The sequence below is a fragment of the Lithobates pipiens genome, unplaced genomic scaffold (assembly GCF_037356315.1).
Source record: "Lithobates pipiens isolate NorthernLeopardFrog02 unplaced genomic scaffold, aLitPip1_a1.2 Scaffold_22, whole genome shotgun sequence".
NCBI classification, from domain to species: Eukaryota; Metazoa; Chordata; class Amphibia; order Anura; family Ranidae; genus Lithobates; species Lithobates pipiens.
The window spans coordinates 233,693,363-233,715,206 of record NW_027507784.1 but is presented as its reverse complement, the minus strand read 5'-3'; the positions used below and the strand labels follow the sequence as shown (position 1 = coordinate 233,715,206).

The window sequence follows — 21,844 nt, the reverse complement described above, 5'->3', positions numbered from 1 at the left end:
GACGCAGAGGCAACGCAGGACATTCGACCAAGTCAAGGCCCAGCTGCGCACCAAAGGTCTCAAGTACAACATGATGTTCCCCGCGAAACTCAGAGTGATTGACGGAGAATCCGTTCGTTTCTTTACCGCCCCGAGTGAGGCCTCCAGATGGATCGATTCCCTTCCCCAGCAGAGATAATTTTTTGATGGTGATTACCTGACTGGGGTCCACAAGCATCACAAGCTTTGCCCAGTGTCACGCGGATCGGATTTCCCCCCCCCCCAGCTCTGTCCCTCCATTTTGGAACTTGGAGGGCAGGTCGGAGTGCCCCTCTCCTTTTCAATACTGGTTTTGGGCAGGGGGCGAGGAGCCGACCTGATATTCTGATGCTCCTTAGGGGGGGTCTACAGGTTCATGTCTTCATATTTCTGTCTAACGGGCCTTAGGGCCCTACCCCCTCCCTAGTTTATACCCGGGGGGGTTTGCAAGATTACTTCTGGATGTGAATACTCTGTACTGATGATGCTGGACCCCGCTACTCCGATGTTGTCGTCCTGTTGGATGAGTTGCTACTAAGAATGGGCCCTTGGAACATTCCAAGAGAATTTTGCACTTCAATCTGAGGCGCCACATACACTACGATTTGTTCCCTTTTGTCTTGTTTTTTCTTTTCCTTTGCCTCCAGGAAGCGGCTGCGCTGGAGTTTGTCTACTCTGCGCAGGAGACTCTGTCCTAGGTGTGCTGGTTGATACGCACCGCCCCCGCGGGAGATTTCTCCTTTAAATGGGTTTGATTATGTTTGGTTTGGGTTCTCAAACACCCTGGGGCTGTTTTTCTGGGGTGTGGGGTGGGAAGGGAGGGGAGTTCTGGTTTTTTTTCTGTTTATTTTGTTGTTTTTTTGTTACATGCTTTCATGTTTTCTGGTATAGACAGCGCTACTATAATGAATGTATAAGGTATATCATTGCATTACTTAAGATGAGATATTTGTGCCCCGACCCTGGCCGGGTGGTCGTATCCGTTGGTCCCCCCTGCCCTTCCAGATTATGGCTCCGTTGAAGATCCTCTCCTGGAATGTTAGGGGGCTTAACCAGAAGATTAAACGCTCTCTTGTTTTTGACTACATGAAAAAATATGCTCCGCATATCTGTATTCTTCAGGAGACGCACCTAGTGGGGGGAAGGATTATGGGATTGAAGAGGCCCTGGGTGGGATACCACTATCATACCACATACTCCGGCTATGCCCGGGGGGTTAGCGTCCTTATCCATAGGTCCCTTAATTTTGAGCCTCTTGATATAGTCACAGATAAGGACGGGAGATACGTATTGGTCCATGCCACAATTGACATGATAGAAATGGTGCTGGTGGGTCTTTATATGCCTCCTCCTGCGGATCTGTCTCTACTACATAAACTGACTGCCCTGATAGCCCAATTCCAGACTGACAATGTGGTTATAGCAGGGGACTTTAATATTCCTCCTAATCCTTCCCTGGATAGGTTGACGCCTGACCGGGCCACAGACTCTCCAGTTTCTCGCTGGGCACAGGTGTTTGGGCTGGAGGATGTCTGGAGGTGGAAACACCCATCAGATCGCCAGTTTACGTGCCACTCCTCCTCCCACAACACACTCTCCCGTATTGACCTAGTCTATGCTGGTGCCCCCATGCTTCCCAGGGTCCTTGGAATAGAGTTACTTCCTCGGGGCATCTCTGACCACTCCCCACTGCTGTGTACATTGCAAACCTCTACCCCTCAGAGGGATAGACTATGGCGCTTGTCTAGGTACTGGATTGAGCATCCCACCATTGCCTTTGAGATGGGCGGTGAAATCCGGGGATTTTGGGCCTCAAATGTTGGCACGGCTTCTGGGGGGATGGTCTGGGATGCCTTCAAGGCCTATATGAGGGGGTGCTACCTCTCTTCCATTGGTCGGGAGCGCAGGAATGATAAGATCACGGTAGAGGAGGCAGAAGCCAGGGCCCAGGAACTGGAGACCCGGTTCACCCTCACGGGGAACCCGCTCACGGCTCAGGATATGAAAGTAGCGTATAGAGAGGTGGTGCTCCTTAGGGTGGCTAAAACAAGCAAACGTCAACTGGCTCAGACGCAGAGGATTTTTGAACAGGGTGAAAAGACGGGGAGATTGTTGGCCTGGATCTCGAGGGAGCAGGCCCCAATCTCCACTATCCCTCGAATACAGAATAGTGCTGGGACAATAGTGACGGATCCCCTTGCCATCAACGCTTGCTTTGCAGAGTTCTACTCCGCCCTTTATTCATCTAGGGTGCAGTACTCAGCGCAGGAGTTAAGTGCTTTTCTAGAGGGGGTGACACTCCCTGCCCTTACTTCTGAGGCCAGGGACGGTCTGGACTCCCCGATTACTCTGGCGGAAGTCCGGGTGGCGCTGGGGTCCATGCAGCCGGGGAAGACCCCTGGGGAGGATGGGATACCCCCGGAATTTTACAAGTATTACCTAGAGGAGATGTCAGTTAGAATGCATGATATGCTCACCGCGTCCCTTCGTGAGGGGGAACTTCCTCCATCTATGGCACAAGCCATCATAGTGGTGATCCCTAAACCTGGGAAAGACCCCCAGTTGTGCTCGTCATACCGACCCATTTCCCTACTCAACTCGGACGCGAAAGTGCTGACCAAAATCCTTGCCAGGCGACTGAACGAGGTTATACTTACCTTGATCCATGAGGATCAGTCCGGCTTTATGCCAGGGAAGGGGACAGATATTAATATTCGCAGGCTCTTTACTGTTTTGGCCTCGGGGGATGCAGAAGGTGGGGAGGAGGTTGTGGTCTCTCTAGACGCGGAGAAGGCCTTTGATTCAGTGGAGTGGGACTATTTGTGGGCAGTCCTCCGTAGATTTGGATTCGGTCCAGCCTTTATCTCGTGGGTCAGGGCGGTGTACAGAGCTCCCACGGCCAGGGTGCGTACGGGTGCGGTCCTCTCCCCGCTCTTTCCCCTCCATAGGGGAACCAGGCAGGGGTGTCCACTGTCCCCGGGGCTTTTTGCACTGGCAATTGAACCTATGGCGGCTATTCTCCGCTCCTCTCCTGAGGTTCGGGGTATTGTCCGGGGTCCTTTGCAGGAAAAAGTCTCGTTATACGCTGATGATACCTTGTTGTATCTCAAGGACGACGGAGCCTCCCTACAGGCGGCACTGTCGCATATAGACCGGTTCGGACAGTTCTCGGGTATACGTATAAATTGGGCGAAATCAATTCTATTCCCACTACATGATGGTGAGGGTGGTCCCCGAGTAGATGGACAACTGCAGAGGGTTTCTCAATTTAAATATCTAGGGGTGGAAATACACAGAGACTTGAAACAATTTATTTCCCTTAACCTGAGTCCGGTGGTTACCCAGTTGACCCAGAGGTGTACTGGGTGGAGGTCCTTGCCGCTTTCGCCAGTGGGACGGGTCAATCTAATTAAAATGTCGGTCCTTCCTCGGTTTACCTATCTCTTCCGTCAGACCCCAGTCCACATCCCGCTTAGATTTTTTAAGAAATTAGATGGCATTGTTTCGTCCTTCGTCTGGAATGGTAGGCCCCCTAGAATAGCTAAAACAACCCTCCAACGGCCCCTTGTGAGGGGCGGTCTGGCACTGCCCTGTTTTCTGAAATACTACTGGGCGGCAGTCCTAGTGACTGTCAGGTGGTGGCTCTCCGAGGGCCCGGTCAACCCTGCGTCCTCGTTGGAGGCGGCGTTGTTGGGCTCTCATGCGGAACTCAGGAACCTGATCTATAGGGGACCACGATCTAACCCTGGGATAACCCTCCCGATGCGTACGACGCTTAAAATATGGGATCTGGTGAACAAAAGGTTGGTGGGCGCAGGGGTGTGGGCCCCGGGGACTCCCCTTTGGGGGAACCCCCGCTTGCCCCACTTTCAATCCATCCCGGATCCGATTGTTTGGGCCAGGCATGGAGTTATAACACTGGGGGACATAGTGTCCCAGGGGCAGCTACTCTCCTTCGATGCTATTAAACAGGCCAGGGACCTCCCGAACCATATGTTTTTCAGATTCCTGCAGTTGCGACACGCCTTCCGTTCTCAATTCCCATCTAGAGCGACTCTTGGGGTGTCGGCGGTGGAGGAGGCGCTTGGTCCTGAGGGGGGAGGGACGCGCACACTGTCCATGGTGTATGCCGCGTTGACCGTATCGGAGGAGACTAGGATCTCCCATTTGTTTGAGCTCTGGCAAGGCGACATTCCGGAACTTACTGAGGAGGACTGGGAGGAGGGCATACAGCAATACCTGACCCTTGCGATTTCTGCAAGGGACAGGTTTATACAATTGAAGTTCCTCCACCGGGTATATTTTTCACCGGCACGCCTGGCAAGGATTTACCCTGACCGATTGACTACCTGCCCCAGATGCAAAGAAGATGATGCTGACTTTTTCCACATGGTCTGGTCCTGCCCTGGGGTAATGGGATTTTGGAGAGGGGTCCTGGCCGATATTAATGCAGTGGGGGAGCTTACGATTCCACTTAGCCCGATACCTCTCCTGCTGGGTATCTGTGATTTTCTGGATATCTCCTGGGGGAAGAAACTGTTTATTTTTTACACTACACTCTATGCGAGGAAAGCCATACTACTGCAATGGAATCAACCTCTCCCTCCTACTAAACAACTGTGGCAGTCCCTGGTGAACGCGGCTTTGCCGCTTTATAAACTTACATATCTGGGCAGGAACTGCCCTGGGAAATTTGGGAAGATTTGGGCGGCTTGGGTTGAGGCGAAGCATTTGACTATTGGTTAGGCTAGGGGGAGTGGAGGGTGGGGGGAGGGAGGGGGGTTTCCCCCTTTTTTTTGTAATTCATGTGGTTTTTTGGGTGGTGGGGGGAGGTCTCGGGAGGTTTTATATTCTATGTTGCAATGATTAGTGACTCTATATATTGCTAAGAACTATCTGTGCTTATATGTGATACATTTGATTATCTGTCTACTCAAAATATGTATGTACCTTGCTGACGCATGTCTGTTTTCTGTTTTTTTTTTGTTTGAAACATAAATAAAAATTCTTTGTTAAAAAAAAAAAAAAAAAATATTCATAGTGGCCAAATCTGGATCTGAAGGCTGTTTTCCATTCATCACCAGCACAGATTCGGATGAGGTTATAGGCGCCCCGAAAATCTAATTTGGAAAATATTTTTGCAATCCGGAAGCACTGAAATAATTTGGGGATGAGTGGGAGTGGATAACGGTTTTTGATTGTTATCTTGTTGAGTTCTCTATAATCAATGCAAGGTCTGAGAGAACCATCTTTTTTCCCTGACAAAGAAGATACCTGCCCCTGCTGGAGAGAAAGATGGGTAAATAAAACCTTTTTCTATATTCTCGTCAATATAGGCTTTGAGAGCCTTTAGTTCAACCTCGGATAAGGGGAATATTTGCCCAAAAGGAATTTCGTAGCCGGGTAGAAGTTCAATAGGACAGTCATATGGTCAGTGAGGTGGCAAACGATCAGCTTTCTTTTTATCAAATACATCTTTGAAATCTAAGTTGACTGGAGGAATGTGCTGCAGGTTATCCGATGCCAGGACCATGTATGGAGCTAGAACAGGAACAAAGCAATGCTGAGTACAGTAGGGGGGTGTAAAAAAAACTTCCTTCTTGTCCCAGTTGATCTGGGGATCATTGGCTTGCAGCCAGGGAAGTCCCAAAATAATAGGAAACATAGGAGAGGATATCAAGTCGAAGCACAGGAACCGTCGATGGCCGGAATCCCTGGGGGTAAGTATAGGCTGGGTTTCCTGTGTCACTGGACCAGAGTGTGGAAGAGACCTGTCAGCTAGTTGCACTAGAAGATGAGTTTCTTTATTCCGGCAAGGAATAAGCAGCCGTTGAGCAACAGAGATGTCCAGGAAGCAGCTGCATGCCCCTGAATCAATCGTGGCTGGTAGTTGGATCTTCTCTTTCACCAGCTGTAGAGAAACCGAGAGAGTCGCATAAGTTTGAGCAAGACCTGTGGCTTGAAAAAACACCGTGGGGGCAACTTACAGGGCCTCACAGGGCATTTGCGAATATAGTGTCCGTGTCCCCCGCAATATAGGCACAGGTTGGCCTGGCGTCTTCGTTGACGCTCCTCTGGGGTAAGACGAGGATGAACCAGACCTAACTGTATTGGTTCCCCCTCAGGAGCCAAGGGGCCTGAAGGAACCGGAATTGGTGGATAAGGAGCAGTGGCCTTAAGTCCTCCAGAGATGCAGGGGTCTCTACTTGGGCCAGCTTATCCTTTAAATTTTCAGAAAGTCCTAGCCGGTATTGGTAGCGAAGGGCCGCCTCATTCCAGCCAGTGTCAGCTGACCACTTACGGAACTCAACGGTATAGTCCTCCACCGGTCTACTCCCTTGTGAAAGGGCATGCAGGGTAGCTTCTGCTGTAGCAGTGCGCTGAGGATCATCATATAATTGACCCATGGCCTCGAAGAAAGTGTCTGTAGAGTTCAAAAGAGGGCTTCTTTGCTCCATTAGGCTGTGGGCCCAGGCTTGGGGTTCCTCTGCCAAAAGGGAGATAATGAATCCGACCTTGACAATCTCAGAGGAAAAAGTCCTGGGTTGCAGAGCTAAGTACATGGAACAAACATTTTTGAAAGCTCTGAATTTTTTTTCAGTCACCTGAAAACCGCTCAGGCGGGGGTACTCGAAGCTCAGGCACTGCCAACATCATAGTGGGTGGTGACTGGACTTGAGGTGCGGATGCACCACTGGCGGAGGCTTGTGTTAGATTTACAAGTTCCTTGAGCCGAAGATTTATTCAGGGGGCAAGGCAAGGGGGCAAAAAAATAAAAACAAAACATTTTTTTAAAAGCGCCCGCCGTCCCCGCGAGCTCGCCAAGCAAAGAAAACGCATTCGGAAGTTGCGCCCGCATATGTAAACAGTGTTCAAATCACACATGTGAGGTATCGCCGCAATCATCAGAGCGAGAGCAATAATTCTAGTACTAGACCGCTAACCTGGTAACCGTAAAAAATTTTTAAAGCGTCGCCTATTAAGATTTGTACGTGCCGTAAGTTGTAGTCAATCCACGAGTGTGTGCAATTATAAAGTGTGACATGTTTGGTATCTATTTACTCGGCGTAACATTATCTTTCACATTATGCAAAAAAATTTGGCTAATTTTACTGTTTCATTTTTTTTTAATTCATGAAAGTGTCCCTTTTCCCAAAAAGTTGCGTTTAAAACACTGCTGCGCAAATACCGCGTGACATAAAATATTGCAACAATCGCCATTTTATTCTCTAGAGTCTCTGCTAATATATATATATATATATATATATATATATATATATATATATATATATATATATATAATGTTTGGGGGTTCCAAGTAATTTTCTAGCAAAAAATATGGTTTTTAACTTGTAAACACCAAATGCCAAAAATAGGCTTAGTCATGAAAGGGTTCATTTAGTTCTGTCGGCTTTACAGAAGCAGCCTTTTTAGCCGATACGACATATTTCCTTGGTCCTGTTGACAAGGAAGCTAGTTTTTCTGGTAGCCATTTCTTCTGCAAGAAGGGTATCAGAATTGGCGGCCCTTTCTTGTAAAGAACCATATTTAATTGTTCATAAGGATAGTGGTTTTACGTCCTCGTCCTAGATTTCTTCCAAAGGTTGTTTAAAATTTTAATTTAAACCAGGATATTGTTCTGCCTTCATTCTTCCCAGATCCCTGTTCTAAGGAAGAAAAGTCGCTACGTTCTCTGGCTGTAGTGAGAGCGGTCAAAGCATATTCGGAAGCAACCGCTTAGGTTCGCAAAATGGATGTTTTGTTTGTGTTGCCTGAAGGTCCTAAGATAGGACGGGCAGCGTCGAAATCCACCATTGCTAAATGGACTCAACAGGTAATTTTTTCAAGCCTATGGTTTAAAGGGGAAAGTTCCACCTTTTCAAATTAATTACTCCACCAGGGCTGTTAGTGCTTTTTGGGCAGTGCATCACCAGGCCTCCATGGCTCAGATCTGTAAGGCAACTTGGTCTTCAGTCCATACAGTCACCAAATTCTATCAGGCAGATGTGAAAAGGCATGAAGATATCGCTTTCGGGCGCAGTGTACTGCAGGCCACAGTACAGGGTCCTCGGGTCTGATGGCTCTCTCTCTGGGACATCCCATCAGTGAATACTGAGGCTCTGTGTACTGTGATGTACGATAAACAAAATAGGATTTTTATAACCGCTTACCTGTAAAATCCTTTTTCTTGGAGTACATCACAGGACACAGAGCTCCCGCCCCTCTTTTTGGGGATATGTATTACACTCGTATTGCTTTGCTACAAAACAGATGTACTCCCAGTTAGGGGAGTGGTTATCTAGGGGGTTAAACTTCCTATCTAGGTTCTGCCAGTGTCCATCACCTATTGGAGCCTATATAACCCATCAGCGAATACTGAGGCTCTGTGTCCTGTGATGTACACCAAGAAAAGGATTTTACAGGTAAGCTGTTATAAAAATCCTATTTTTTTTTTTTTTTGGGGGGGGGGATTGTGAAATTAACTTTTAAGCTATACAAAAGTAAGCTAAAAGTAATTTCTCACACTGTTAATACATTCCATACTCTGTGTACTATGATTGTATTTTCTAATTTCAGCAACAGAGTGGAAACCTGCTCAAGAACGTGATCTGAAGACTGCCCTCCTAAAAATCAACCATGACATTCCTCTGGTTTTTGTCAGTGGAAATCATGATCTAGGCAATGCACCAACATCAAAGACAATCCAAGACTTTTCCAACAACTGGGGTGATGACTATTTCTCTTTCTGGGTTGGTGGAGTTTTTTTCCTTGTACTTAATTCACAGCTAATGTGTGATGCTTCTAAATGTCCAGAACTGAAAGAAAACCAAGAACGGTGGTTGGCTGATCAACTGGCTGTTGCTCAACAGCGGCAATACAAGCGAGTCATCATATTTCAGCATATACCTCTGTTCCTTCAGAATCCAGATGAAGACAATACGTATTTCAACCTGGAAAAATCACGTCGACAAGAGCTTTTGGAGAAGTTTCATAAAGCAGGTACTGCGCTTTAATATTGATAAATTCTAAATTGATATGTTCACGCTCACTGCTGACTGTCCCTGTATCCTCCTCCAGTCTCAATCTGTTCTGCTGCTGCCCCCTTCAGTGTCCCCCTCCGTGCTGCTGTCCACCCTTAATGTCCCTCTCTGTGCTGCTGTCTCCCTCCGTTCTCCTCCGTGTCCCCCTCCGCGCTGCTGTCCCCCTCCGTTCTCCTCTGTGTCCCCCTCCATTCTGTTGTCCCCCTCCGTTCTCCTCCTCTGCCACCTCGATCTTTCAGGATGGAGAGCAGAGGTAGAAGCCAGTAAATATGTCTCCTTCCTTTTCCGAATTAACAGTCAGTGATAACTGACTGTCCATTCACATAACTGAAACATCGTAACCTGTGTTTACGATGCTTCAGTTTATGACTCGAGATGAGCCTCTGTCTCCTTTCCATTTATTTTCAGTGCAGCTGAGGCTGCTGAGAAGGGGACTGGGAAACATGTGTCCTCAGTCCCTTTCCCCGTCTCAAAGGGGAGATGTCAGGTGTCTAAGACCCCTGATATCTTACCAAAGCCCCCCAACAGGGCTGCTAATAATATTAAACACAAAAATGTGTAGCTGCGCTATCTAAATGCTCCCACCTAGCTGTGTTTAGATGACCAATGTTATTGCAACATACAAACCATCACCGTAATCAATAAAGTGAATACTTTTCCAAATAATTCATCAACATATGGAGAAAATAATGAAAATAAATAATGAATAAATAAATATACAAAATTCATAAATGCTCCAGTGCTAAATATGGTCTTACCAGCTAGGCCCCGAGTAGTTTAAAGGGTTGCCCCTTCGTTTAGGGACAGGTTGGTACCCAATGTGTTAAATCCCCCTATTTCGAAAGAAGTTTTTTTTGAAAACTTGACCGGTTGCTATCAATGTCGGAGATGCCGAGTCTGTTCTCTGAGTGGATGTTCTCAAAGATATACTCATACTTTCATTTCACATAGTACATTGTGTTTATACACTATTAAACCTTTTATTATATGCACAACTGAAGGGGTCATCTACTTACTCCAATGCCCTTGTGGGCAACAATATGTTGGGAGGACTAAGCGACCCCTTTATGTTCGGTTAAATGAACATATCACTAACATCATAAGTGGTTTTCTGAAACATTCTGTATCAAGACACTAGAACATCATCATAAAACACAGCTAAAACAATCTTTTTGGGCATAGACAAATTTAGCTTACCCTGGAGAGGCGGTTCCCTTATTAGGGGCATATCAAGGTTAGAAATGTTTTGGATTTATCGATTAAAGTGTTATGCTCATTTCAGACTTAACATAGACGTTAATGCATTCATTGATAACTATTAAAAAATTCTTAAAGTTACAAGATTGTAATTGCCTTTTTTTTTTTTTTTTTAGGGTGTTTTTGTGTATGTCCATGATTTCATTATTTAACAGATGTGTAATAGTGGGAATGTTTAGAGTTACATGTCTGTTCCATATGGAATAATGTTGTGAACTCGTTGTGAGCTGGTCGGGTAACCCCTCTTATTTTTGTTTGCAATGATTTTTGATCATTTAATATTTTCATGATTTTTATTTATATGTATATTTATTTTAATTTTAGTTTTATTTCATATTTATATTTATTTTTATTTTTTATTATTTTTATTTTCATTTATTTATTATTTATATTTATTTTCATTTCCATATTTTCATTTTAATGTAATGTGTCAATACAATTTTTTGGCCTATCCTAATGCAGTGTGCCTTTAATAGTGCCTTTTTATGATGGTGCATCTGTTTGTTTACGTTATGGTCTAATCACAGACCCACAAAATTTATTTTGATCCCTTTTCATTCCTATTGCCTTCTTTTTTATATGATAGTTCCTTTTTATATAAGAGTTCTCTGTGTAGTAGTCCTACTATGAAAGAAAAAGATGAAATCTTCCTTTTTACTCTTCGTAATATTGAATAACTTTGGCTGAGTTTTAATATTGCCATTGCTTAATCTAATAAAATTTGCCATTAGTTTTGCCCTTTACCAACATGACGCTTGTGATAAGACACGGCCGCCATGTTTTTATGTTCATTTCCGCTTTTTCCCCCCTGCTCAAAATGAGGCTTGGTTCTATCCTGGTATGTATTTAAACATGATGCGTCAGCGTGTCGCCCACACCCCAGACGATGTCACCTATGACAAAACGTGCGTCCGGTGGCTTAGACGTGCTAACGCAGTCACGTGATCTCTGAGTGAACGGCGCTCGCTTTCCGGCCGGCAGATACGCTGTTATTTTACTTCTGTGTGAGAGTATTTTGTGCTTTTACTACGAATAAAGTTGCTTGCCAGTTTTACACTATGGGAGGTTTTTTTATTTATATTTTATGAGTTATCTGCGTACTTGAGAGTTTTCCCGGGAGAAGTTCCAGTCAAAGTTGGTGGGGAATCTGTGATCCATCCGGCAGACTAAGTGATATATTTTGTGAACATTTACATGCTTCCTTCTGGTAAGCGTGCATTTTTACTGGTGATCAGCCCAGTGCGTTGGTGAAGGAGGTTTGCACGTTTTTATTGATATCAATTTAACCACTAGAGATCTGCACTATAGCCAAATGACGGCTACAGCGCGGACCTGCTTTGCCGGGACTACATCTATTGACGTCGTCCCGTGCACGAGCGGCCTGCGTGCCCCCTGAGGGGCGCGCGTGGCGAGCTCTGTGATCAGCGAGTCTATGAGACTCGCCTGATCACGGATCGGAGCAAAGGGTCGATCCCGACCCCTTACCACGTGATCAGCTGTCAGCCAATGACAGCTGATCATGTGACACAACAGAGACGGTAATCGGCTATTTTTCCTCCTCGCGCTGACAGCACGAGGAGAAAAAAAATCCAATCATCGGCGGCCGTGATCGGGACATCATTCCCGATCATGGCCAGCTTAGTGGTGCCCACCTGCTCCCTGCCAGTGCCACCTAACTAATAAAAAAAGTGCCCCCCATCAGTGCCCACAGTGCCACCTATCAGTGCCCACAGTGCCACCTATCAGTGCCCAAAATCTGCCTCAACAACAGTGCTGCACCGCAGTGCCACATATCCGTGCCCATCAGTGTCATCTACCAGTGCCCATCAGTGCCCAGCAGTGCCACCTATCAGTGCCCATCAGTCCCATCTATCAGTGGTACCTATCAGTGCCACTTAGTGCCACCCATCAGTGCCACCCATCAGTGCCTATCTTTGCCCATCAGTGCCACCTTATCTGTGCCCATCAGTACTGCCTTATCTGTGCCTATCGGTGCCGCCTTATCTGTGCCTATAAGTGCCGCCTTACCTGTGCCTATCAGTGCCCACCAGTGCAGCCTATCAGTGCCCACCAGTGCCGCCTCATCAGAGCATTTCAATGAAGGAGAAAAATGACCTGTTTGCAAAATTTTATAACAAACTAAAAAATTTTTTTTTGCATCTTTTTTTGTTTGTTTAGCAAAAAATAAAACTCCCAACTGTAATTAAATACCACCAAAAGCTCTATTTGTGGGAAAAAAATGATAAAAATTTCATTTGGGTACAGTGTTTTATGGCCGCGCAATTGTCATTCAAAGTGCATCAGCACTGAAAGCTGAAAATTGGTCTGGGCAGGAGGGGGTTTAAGTGCCCAGTAAGCAAGTGGTTAAGGAGTTACCCTTACTGAAAGGACTTTTAAGTGGACTATTTCACTTTGGGTTTTGGGCACTTTGTCACTCTTTTTTTGTACAAGTGTTTAATTAAATTTTTCACCTTGTTTGCTCACTGTCATATATCAGTATTATTTATTAATTTGAATAATTTATATTCATTCACTATTTAATTATTTGTGTACCGTAATATTTTTAAATATTTCCTTTCACCCTTATCATTTAATGATATTTTTTTAAGAGCATTTATGAATTTTGTATAATATTTATTTATTCATTATTTTCTCCATATGTTGATGAATTATTTGGAAAAGTATTCACTTTATTGATTACGGTGATGGTTTGTATGTTGCAATAACATTAGTAATCTAAACACAGCTGGGTGGGAGCATTTACACATTTTTGCGTTTATTGATATTTTGATGTGTATATGGGATACACATCAAAATATCAATAAACGCAAAAATTTTGCGTTTATTTAGTAGCTCCAACTTTAGAAGTTTAGGTGATTATATATATGTTTTATTATTTTTTAGATTAAGAGCATAGTATTTTTCCACTTTTCTGTTTGCTGATAATAATAATAATAATAATAATAATAAAAATCATTAAATAAAAAAAAATGTAAAAAATAATAAAAAATAAAATAAAAAACACACGGACACTGCCCCCCCACCTTAAAAAAAAATAAAAAAAAATCATTGAAAAAAAATTGTAAAAAATAATGTAAAAAAATCATTGTAAGAAATAAAATTGTAAAAACAAAAAACTACTGACACATATGCCTCTGCCACATGACATTAAAAAAAAGTATTAGTAATCGGTACCACGAGTGTTTGAAAAAAAAAAAGTATCCGTACTTGTAGTCAGTCTTAAAGTGGTATCGGGACAACCCTATTTATAAATATATTAAGTGTCCCAACACTGAACTTTGGGGTACTGTACACCAATGAAAACCTTACTAACTACTACTCTCTGAATTTGGTCTTTTAGCCAGTTTTCTATCCATTACAAACTGATTTTTTCCAAGCCTGTAGACTTTACCTTACACATTAGCCATGGGTGGAGAACTGTGTCAGACGCTTTTGCAAAATACTAGTATACTACATCCAAAGCCACCCCTCTGTCCAAGGTTTTACTTACCTCATAAAAAGAAATCAGATTTGTTTCACAACTTCTGTATTTTCTAAATCAATACGTTTTTATTGAATATTTCGCAGAACATAAGTGAAACAACATGTAGAAAAATATTTGCTTAGACATGCATTTCCTCAGTTTGACACAGTCTTGAGGATTATTCCATAATAAAGTCTGTATGCAATAGACATGTTAACCAAGGTTAAAAGTGTGATATATAATATATAACTTGCTGGATCAAGAGCGAGGAACATCACCCCCCCCCCCCCTGCCCCGGCACCCCAACCGGGAACATGCTGTGCTCAGGAGGTAAGTGGAGCCCCCCATCCCTCTTTTGGGGGTTATTGCACTGTTTTCATTGTTAGATGATGTCTAATGTTAGTCTAAGTAATATATGAAAAGAATTGATGTTCAAAAAAAAATATATATATATAAAAGGATACAATAATGTAAAATAAAATTTAGAAAAAAACTGATTGTGATTTCCCTTTGTATATGTACATATATGTATAGTGATGCATTTAGGTTGTATGTTTTATCGTGTACCAATCTACCCATTTTTCCCATGATATTTTTTTTTTTTTAAACTTAATGTTTATTGAAATTATTGAGAAAAAAAAAAGAAGTACATAGACATCACCAAATGGGCATATCCCGGTGTGAGTATAAACAGAGATGATAATAAAGGCAAGGTATTCAAACATTCATAAAAGGATGAGGAAAGAAAAGTAAAGATAGGGGGGGGGAAAGGTAGAGGGGCATAGTTACATACGTAACTAGAGTTAGCCAGTAATCACCAAACATAAAGAGCAATTAAGTCCTTAATAAGATAAAGACGATGGGTATGATCACAATAGAGGAGCACTCCTCGGGTTAGTAATCCAGAGCTCCCAGGATCTGCGAAAACGACTTGTGGAATGGTTAGCTTTAGCAAAATAATGTTCCATCTGAAAGTTCTGGTTAAGGATTTGGATGACTTCTTCCAATGTTGGGGGAAGGGCTGTTTTCCATCTTCTCGCAACTGCGAGTCTGGCTGCAATAAGTATGTGGGTAACCGGAGTGCGGAGGTGGTTAGGCCAGGCAGGGATGTGAAGTCCCAGTAGGAGATCCAATGGGGATAGAGGAAGGGTTACTCCAGAGAGTGAGAGAATTAGGCTCTTAACTTTGTCCCAGTAGCTTCTCAATAGGGGGCATTCCCACCAAATATGTAGCAGGGAACCGGTTTTGTCACAATTCCTCCAACACTTGGGCGAGGTGTTTAAGTATATTTTAGCCAGTCTTTCTGGGGTAAAATACCATTTATGAAATAGCTTCTGTGTGGATTCCCAGTGAGTGATACAGCGGGATAAACGTAGTGGTAGTAGGAGGGCTTTCTGCCATTGTAGTTGCGTCGGTGGCTGGTCTGTAAGGGGAGACCAGTATTGCATGCTGGAGGAGAGAAGATCCGAGTGAGGTTCGGTGAGGAGTTTGTATATCACAGAGATCCCTTTGCATTTGGGAGTTTCAAGAGTATAATGTGTAAGTAAGGGGAGCGTCAGACAGTCCAAGGATGAGTATCGCATTTTGGAGAGTATAGATCTGATCCTTAGGTAGAGGAAGAAGGTGTGTTTGGGCAGTTCGTATTGCTCCATGAGACGTGTAAAGGTTTTCAAGGTGGAGCCTTCAAAAAGCGATCCAAGGTAAGTAAGGCCTCGGTTTGTCCATTCTGAGAGGGGTAGATCCGGGGAGATAAGTTGAAGTGCATCAAGGGGTAGTTTAGTCAAGGTCTCCACCGAGATCCCATCCGTTGATTGTATTAACGCTGACCATGTTCTCTTGGAGGCCGTGATGGTGTCAAGTGGGTAGCGCTGGGGAGGTAGCTTAAGCCAGGTGGCTGCAAGCAGAAGTTTAGTGTTTGAGTCCAGTACGGTGGATTCGATCTGTTTCCAGTTTGAATGACGGTTATCCGACCACCAAGTTTTCAGTTGGTCTAGGATGTAGGCTCGGTAATAGGCCTGGACATTAGGTGCCCCCAGCCCTCCAGAGTGAGCTGGGGTCAGTACTATAGACTTCTTCACTCTAGGACGTCTCTGCTGCCAGATGAAAACGTTAAGAATCCCCTGAAGTTTTTTGAGTTGGTGTTGCGTCATTGGGAGGGGTATGGTTCGAAAAAAATATAGGATATGCGGCAGCAGATACATTTTAGCCTGAGCTATCCTTCCAGCCCAAGAGGCTGGAAATCGGCTCAGGTCTTTAATGAGGCTAGTAAGCTTGCCCACGAGGTCTTCGAGATTGGTTCTAAGTAATAGTTGGCTAGGAGATGTCAAATGAATTCCCAAGTAGGGAAGAAAGGAGTTCGGGGCCCAGGCAAAGGGGAAGGTGGAGGAGATTGATTTTGACGTTTGCGGGTCCAAACCAAGGTTCAGCATGAGGGATTTGCTATGATTCAGTTTATACATGGATATTCTGCTGAACTGTTCCAAAACTGCGTGTACTGCAGGAAGCGAGGAAAGAGGGTCAGTCAGGGCTATGATCACATCATCGGCGTAGAGGCCAATTTTGTGATCAGTATCTCCGATTTTTATTCCAGATATCTTTGGGTCTGATCTTATCGTCTGTGCTAACGGCTCCATCACTAGGGCGAAAATCAGTGGGGATAGCGGACACCCTTGTCTGGTGCCGTTGGTGATTTGGAAAGGTTGGGAGACTACTCCTGATGTCCAGATGCGTGCCGAGGGGTGGGAGTATAAGCCCATTATCACTTTATGAAACGTGCCAGACACCCCAAATTTGTGGAGGACTGCCTCCATATAGGGCCAGTACACCCTGTCGAACGCCTTCTCTGCGTCCAATGCCAGAAGCAGAGAAGGCGTTCCAGTATGCTCCGTCCACTGTATCAAATCGATGAACCTTCTAGTGCCGTCGGATGTCTGCCTGCCAGGTACAAATCCGACCTGGTCAAGGTGTATGAGTTGGGGAATAACAGAAGACAGTCGTTGTGCGAGTAATTTAGCATACAGTTTTGTGTCCGTGTTGAGAAGGGAGATAGGGCGGTAGTTGCCTGGATTGTCCGGGGGTTTACCTGGTTTGGGGATGGTGACTATCAAGGCATCAAGGGATTCTTTCGGCAGTACTCCTGTGGTGGCGAACTGATTGTACATGTCACATAAATGGGGGACTAATAGTTGGGAAAACCGCTTGTAGTATTCACTAGGAAGCCCGTCGGGGCCTGGAGCTTTATGTAGAGGGAGGTTTTGGATCAATTTGTGGATCTCGGAGTGCGTAAAAGGAACTTCCAGTTGTTTGAGTTGTGTCGGGGATAGAGAAGGGAGGGAGATAGAGGATAAGAATTTGGTAATGTCGTGTTGGGAGGGGGGTGGAAGTGGATCTGAGCCTGACAGATTGTACAATTTCGTATAAAAATGTCCAAATTCATTTGCAATATCTAGCGGGTTAGTCATGCGTCTGCCCTGGGAGTTAGTGAGGTGCATGATTTTTTTGTTAGCTAGTTGCTTCTTAAATTGTCTAGCCATATAGGCCCCTGGTTTATTGGCTGCTGAGTAGGTCAGCAGGCGCAGTCTTTTAATGTAGTAATCAAAGTTTTTACGAAGGTGGTCACTGAGCTGGAGTCGGAGGTTTTTAAGTTCCGAGGAGACGGCCTTCGATGGGGATTTCTTGTTGGTGAATTCTAGGGACCTGATTTTAGTCAGGAGGGATTCCGTCATACGTGAGTGTTTTTTCCTCGCCTGGGAGCCAAGTTTAATAAAGAGACCTCGTAGGCAAGCCTTATGTGCATGCCATACTATGGAGTGATCAGAAACTGAGTTGACATTTTGTTGGAAATAAGTCTCAATCTCGGATCGTATCGCAGTTTCAAAGTTAGGATCGTTAAGGAGGGAGGTGTTGAGCCTCCACACCGTGTGTTTGGGCGTTTGAGAAGGGGAAGCCAATTTAACCGTGACCGGAGCGTGGTCAGACCACGATATCGTGCCTATGTGGGAGGATTCAATAGACTGGAGCAAATGTTTGTCTGCGATAAATAAATCGATACGAGAGTAAGACTGGTGGGGAGGGGAAAAGAAGGTGTAATCTCTCTCTAAATCATGCATGCATCTCCAAGCGTCATATAAGTCCTCACGTTGGAGGAGAGAGGCCAAAGCTGAGGGCCTGCATCTTGAGAAACTGGTTGTGTCCAGTGTATGGTCAACAATTTCATTAAAGTCTCCGCAGAGGAGCAGAGGGGAAGATCTGTAGGGTGCTATTTTAGAGAGGAGGGTGGAGTAAAACTTCTTCTGGGCACCATTAGGGGCATAGATATTGACCAGAGTAAGAGGGCGACCGTCAAAGGTGGCTGAGAGGATGATGAACCTGCCATCCTCATCGCACTCAGTGGTGTAGCGTGAAGTTAACGCTAGCGCTCACAGCGATCATAACTCCCCTTTTCTTTTTCGGGGCGTTAGCGAAAAAGCAGTGGGGGTATTTTTGTTGCTACACTGGGGTGGCTTGGAGTTAGAGAAATGTGTCTCTTGGACGCAAAGGACATCTGCATGATGACCCAGTGCTTCCTTCCATAGTAGATTACGCTTAAAAGGAGAATTTAGGCCTTTAACATTTAGTGAGGTGATCGTGAGAGACATGACAAGAGTTAGGCCAGGGAGATGCAAGCAAGCGGAGAGAGACCACCCCTACCAATGAATACCAAGCCAGAAGAACAGAAAGGTTGAGTAGGCAAGAAACAATCACAAACGAAAAAAAATAAAATAAAAAAAATAAAGATGTTAATGAACTGGTATATAACAAGATATAACAACGTATAACAGTGAGAAATATCACAAAAAATGCGTGCACAGCACACTAATAACCTGGGGGTTGGAGGGAAGAAACAGAAGGTATAGTGCCCAGGCTGGATATAACAGCTCTAGGGGAACTGGGGTAGTAGCATAGTCAGGTTTTTTCTGCCATTTTGGTCGCGGCACGTCTGGTGGGTCCAGAAGGTGGGCCGGAGGGGTTAGATTGGTTTGTGTCCACCGGGGAAGAGGGAGGAAGCCCCAATTGGTCAATTTTTTATATCCATCTTTCAGGTTAAGAATTGGAACGATTTTCTGCTGGTGGGTGACCAGCAGCTTGGTAGGGAAGCCCCATTTGTATGTTATGTTTTTCTGTTGGAGGATGGAGGTTACCGGGGAGAAGGCCCTGCGCATCTCCATTGTGGCCGGTGACAGGTCAGTGAAGAGCTTAATGGAAGCGTAGGGGGCCGGTAGGGACTTCAGGTTCCTTGCGGAAGAGAGTATTTGTTCCTTGACCTGGAAGAAATGTATACGAGCCAGAACATCTCTGGGGACGTCATCTGGGAGACGTGATGGTTTTGCAATTCTATGGGCACGATCTATGAGCATGTCTCGTGCGGTCAGGCGAGGAAGTAAGGACGAGATGAGTTGTTGCAAGTATGGGGTCAGGTCGCTTGGCATGACTGATTCGGGAATGCCTCTAAATTTGATATTATTTCGTCTGGAGCGGTCTTCCAAATCGGCCAGTTTCAATTTTATGTGTCGGAGTTCTTCCGTATGGTGGTCTTGCACATCTAGCATTTCGTTGTGTGCTTTAGAGTAATCTTGAAGATTTTCTTCAAGAGCGTCAGTGCGTTCCTCAATGCAATCAATGCGGTCATGCATCTGGGAAATGGAGATCTGTAGCTCCCTGTGCAGGTCTTGCTGCAAGGTAAGTACCATGTTTTTCAATGTGGATTCAGACACTGTACTGTCTGAGGCAGGCATGGCCGCCAATGAGGGGGTAGAATGAGAAGTATGAGTCCCGGCCACAACTGCAGACCAAAGCTGCTTTTTGGCATGTGGAGCTTTGTTTGGGGAATGTGCTGGGGAGGTAGCCAGTCTCTTACCTCTGTCAGCCATGAGGTCTCCTGGGGACTCCACCGGAGGAGGAAGAGTGTCCATGATGTCCCTGCAGGCCTCTGGAGCGTCCTCCTGTGCTGAGTGCAGTGCGGTGTGATGGCCCAGCGAGGCTGCGGAGGCAGCGTGCGGCGGGTTGAGAGGGTCGGTGCCATCTTTGGCCTTCTGCATAGCGGCGGCTGACGGATAAAAATCAGTTAAGCGGCGGGGTTTGGGCGGATTATACCGCGATTTCGACATGCCCCGTTCGTCCCTGCTCCTTCCCCGCTCCGGTGGTGTGGGCTGGGGAGAGGAAAGTCGCTGCGTGTTGCCGATATCCAGGCCGTGGAGCGGAGCTCGGATCTCAGGCAGCCATCCTGGTCCGCAGCAGGCCACGCCCCTTCCCATGATATTTTTTGGGTTGATGCATATAACATCTCTTACGCTGCATGAGTGTTAGTCATAGTTATTAATTCAAAAGAATGTGTACTGTGGTGGTCCTGTACTCTGGGGGAATTAACTCTATGTCCAAGGATAAAATTTCCCAGTGACACGGGTACTTTAATATTCAGTACTTGTGAAATTGTACCATAAACTCCATTCCAAAAGGGGATTATATTAGGGCAAGACCAGAGTATATGGTACAATGTTCCCACAGCACCACAGTTCCTTTAGCAGGTATTGGAACTTTGTGGTGAGAATTTAGTTATTCTATAGGGTGTCATATACCATCTGAAGAGTATTTTCTGCGATAATTCCCATAGATTTACACTCTTTGTCGCAGCGTACGTTATGTGTAGTGCCTTCCACCACTGTTCCAGGGAGTAAGAGGTCCTTTTCCCAAGCAGTCACATGAGTCATTTTCAAAAGTATATCCTTATTCTTCAGTATATTATAGAACAACGATATACCTTTAATCTTGGTGGTAGGGTTTGTGTAGTATTTGAGTACCCTTCATGGCATCTCAATAGTTGTTTCCAAATTTGGGCTTAGTAGATGTGTTATCCTATGTTATGTGTAATATTCATAGTTAGCTAGGTTGTATTCTACTTTTATATCCCTGAAGGTTTTAGGCGTTGGATCAATCATTATATCTCCAATTCTTTCTATCCCCTTTTCCACCCAGTTTGAGGCCTTTATGTCTGGGATGATGTGTGTTAAGCTATAGGTAGGCATTGATAGTGTGGAGGTAATAGAGTACTGAGAAGGAGTGTTTAACAAGGCTCTCTATGGATGAAGTGATGCTGTGATGGTAGGAGAAAGTGATGCGTATCTTGGGGTGTATTGTTGGCTGGTAAGAAGAAATTGATATAGATTGCTTAATTTAAGTTGTATATTTTCCAGTTCTTTCCATCTAGTATTTGGGCTTTGGGGGAACCATGTTTTGATTTGTGCCAATATTGAGGCAATGTAGTAAACATTGAGTACTACTAAGCCCACTCCTCCCGCCTTCCTAGTGTTGATTCATTTGGAGAATGCACATCTCGCCCTCCTCCCTTGCCAAAGATATTGGTTGATCATGGATTAGGCTTTAATAAAGAAGATATTGGGTACTGGAATAGGGATGGTCCTAAAAAAATATAGAAATTGTGGTAGCAGTACCATTTTAAAGGCTGCTAGTCTCCTGGACCAGGATAGTTCAGTTTTTGCTAGATCTTGAAGTCTGGAGTGTAGTTTGTCTATGAATGTGGCGTCATTTTCTTTGAACAATTCTGCCGTCTTGGGTGTTAAGGTGATGCCTAAGTAATATATACCAGTGGTGGTCCACGTGTATGGATGAAACTGTTCCATTTTGCGCCTAGTTTTAGGAGGTATATTGATGCCAAGAATGTATGACTTAGTGTCGTTTACTTTGTAATAGGATATACCATTGAACATTTTGAGTGTTTGCTGTATCGAGGCTAATGAGGTCTCCACATCTGATCATGAGTATAACATTGTCCGTGAATAGACTAATAGTGTGTGTTGAGTTGCAGAAAATATAGTGCCACTGAATCTAAACTTCTCCAATACCTTAGCAAGATATCCCCAATGTATCAGATCAAACGCCTTCTCTGCATCCAAAGCTAGGAGCAGAGAAGGCATTCCCTTCAGATTTGCTTGGTGGATTATATTAGGCGCCTAGTGGCATCAGTAGTTTGACGTCCTTTTGTAAATCC

The 21,844-nt window shown here is 44.8% G+C and overlaps 1 protein-coding gene across 4 annotated transcripts in view; it reads left to right on the top strand.

Annotated features, from left to right (window-relative positions):
- CPPED1 (calcineurin like phosphoesterase domain containing 1) overlaps positions 1-21,844 on the top strand; it is a 625,662-nt gene that overhangs the window by 367,962 nt on the left and 235,856 nt on the right. For all 4 annotated transcript variants that reach the window (XM_077448914.1, XM_077448913.1, XM_077448912.1 and 1 more), the window contains exon 3: positions 8,596-9,018. In XM_077448914.1, the coding sequence (XP_077305040.1) occupies positions 8,596-9,018 (423 nt within the window). The remainder of the gene's footprint in view (positions 1-8,595; positions 9,019-21,844) is intronic.